The sequence below is a fragment of the Nicotiana tomentosiformis genome, chromosome 7 (genome assembly GCF_000390325.3).
Source record: "Nicotiana tomentosiformis chromosome 7, ASM39032v3, whole genome shotgun sequence".
Lineage (NCBI taxonomy): Eukaryota > Viridiplantae > Streptophyta > Magnoliopsida > Solanales > Solanaceae > Nicotiana > Nicotiana tomentosiformis.
In genome coordinates, this window is record NC_090818.1 from 64,826,461 (window position 1) to 64,829,086 (window position 2,626).

General features: G+C 40.9%; 1 protein-coding gene across 1 annotated transcript; it reads left to right on the forward strand.

The window, feature by feature from the left end:
• Positions 1–544: 544 nt before the first annotated feature.
• LOC138895703 (uncharacterized) lies at positions 545–1,351 on the forward strand. Its single transcript, XM_070180423.1, has one exon. It carries the CDS (start codon positions 545–547, stop codon positions 1,349–1,351), a length of 807 nt encoding a protein of 268 aa, XP_070036524.1.
• Positions 1,352–2,626: the final 1,275 nt, after the last annotated feature.

Below are 2,626 nucleotides of genomic sequence, written 5' to 3' on the forward strand. Positions count from 1 at the left end.
GATGGAATTTATAAAATTGGCAGAGTATGCACCTAATTTGATACCAAAAGAGAGAGAAAAAGTGAGAAGGTTCATTGAAGGCTTGAATCCACATATATGACTTCACATCAGGATGACAAGACTTATCTTTAGGTTGTCAATATCGCTACGCGTAAGGAGGATTTTGATAAAATCGCCAGGGAAGCTAGAGATAACAGCAAGAAGGCTAGAACAACAGGTATTTATAGTGGATTTTCAGTTGGGGGGTAAGAACATGAATCATTCAGCTTACATTCAATCAACGGCTCACTCATCTCCTTATCTAGCTCCACTCAGACATGGACAGAAGAGTAAGGGTCAGGCCCCTCATGGGCAAAGTTAAACTAGTCAGGGCCAACCTCGGTTCTCCTATCCTATATGTCCATCGTGCAGCAAAAGACATCTAGGGAAATGTCTTTTGGGTCAGAAAGGTTGTTTCCACTGCCATGATCCGGGTCATATTAAGAAAGATTGTCCACTGCTTGGACAAGCTCCGGGGAAAACTCCAACCAGACAGGCAACATCCATGGGTAATTCTATAGTTACACCTCCTCTAGTTCGGGTATCTAATACTCAGAATGGGCGTGGTGCCAATAGAGGTGGAGCTCAAGGAGGAGGTGGACCAGCCAGATTCTATGCAGTTCTAGAAAGGCATAATGCTGAGGCGTCTAACAGAGTTATTACAGGTATTCTCTCGGTTTGTGGTCGCCTTGCTTATGTATTAGTTGATCTTGGTTCAACTTTCTTCTATGTGTCTCCTTATTTTTGTGTCGAGTTTGGAAAAGCACCAAAAACATTAGGGGTTCTGTTTGAGGTTTCCACACCTATAGGGGAATATGTTAAAGTTGAGTATATATTCATAAACTGCATCATCACAGTTCAAGGCCGAAAAACATTAGCCGATTTGAACTTGTTAGATATGGTAGACTTTGACATCATAGCTGGCATGGACTGGTTATCTTCTTGTCATGCTACATTTGATTGCCACGCGAAGACGGCTCAATTCTCATTTGTTGGAGAAGATCCAATTATAATTAGAGGTAAAGTGGGTACGCCTGTGGGCAAGTTTATTTCTTACCTTAAGGCTAGAAAACTAGTGAGCAGCGGGTGTTTAGCGTATCTAGCACATGCGTGGGATATGAAAGTTGGCTCCCCAGTGCTTGAATCAGTACCGATTGTGAAAGAGTTTTCAGACATGTTCCTGGATGATCTCCCATGGATACCACCAGATAGGGAGATTGAGTTTGGCATAGACATATTGCCAGGAACTCAACCAATCTCGATTCCTCCTTACAGAATGGTTCCATCTGAGCTAAATGAACTCAAGAAGTAGTTACAAGACCTCTTAGATAAGGTTTTTATTCGACCTAGTGTTTCACCCTAGGGTGCTCCAGTGTTGTTCATGAAGAAAAAAGATGGTTTCCTACGGATGTGTATAGATTACTGCCAGCTGAATAAGGTTACTATCAAAAATAAATATCCACTGCCTATGATAGATGACTTATTTGATCAGTTGCAGGGTGCCAAGTATTTCTCAAAAATAGATCTGAGAATGGGATACCATCAGTTAAAAATCAGAGAAGCAGACATCCCGAAAACAGCTTTCAGGACTCGGTACGGTCACTATGAATATTAGTGATGTCCTTTGGGTTGACCAATGCACTAGCAGCTTTTATGGACTTAATGAATAGAGCCTGCAAGCCTTTCTTAGATACCTTTGTCATAGTATTTATCGATGATATTTTGGTATATTCCCGTAGCTAGAAAGAGCATGAGAATCACTTGAGAACAGTTCTTCAAATACTCAAGGACCGTCAGCTTTATGGCAAATTTTCCAAATGTGAATTATGGCTCAATACAGTTACATTTTTGGGACACGTGGTCTCAAAAGAAGGCATTAGAGTAGACCCACAGAAAATAGAAGTAGTTAAGAGTTGGCCTAGGCCATCGACCCCTACAGAGATTCATAGTTTTCTAGGGTTGGTAGGTTACTACCGTCGTTTTGTAGAAGGGTTCTCTTCAGTAGTTTCCCCGTTGACAAAGTTAACTCAGAAAAATGTGAAGTTCCAATGGTCTGAAGCTTGTGAGAAAAGTTTTCAAGAACTCAAGAACAGGTTGACAACAACCCCAATCCTGACTCTACCTACCCCTACAGGTAAATTTGTGATCTATTGTGATTCTTCTAGAGTAGGATTAGGATGTGTTCTTATGCAGAATGACAAGGTAATTGCTTATGCTTCTAGGCAGTTAAAGAATCATGAGAGAAATTATCCTACCCACTATCTTGAGCTAGCAGCAGTTGTTTTTTGTCTAAAAATATAGCGCCACTACCTTTATGAAGAGCAATGTGATATTTATATAATCACAAAAGTTTGCAGTATATATTCAAGCAGAAAGAGTTGAATCTGAGACAACACAGGTGGTTGGAGTTGCTTAAAGATTATGATTGTAATATCCTTTACCATCCCGGCAAAGCGATTATGGTTGTTGATGATCTGAGCAGAAGATCCATGGGGAGTTTGACCAGGTTGTGTGTGGTCGAACGTCCAATAGTTAAGGAAGCCCAACAAATAGCTAGCCAAGGGTGAGAAGTATGATGGAAGGTTGA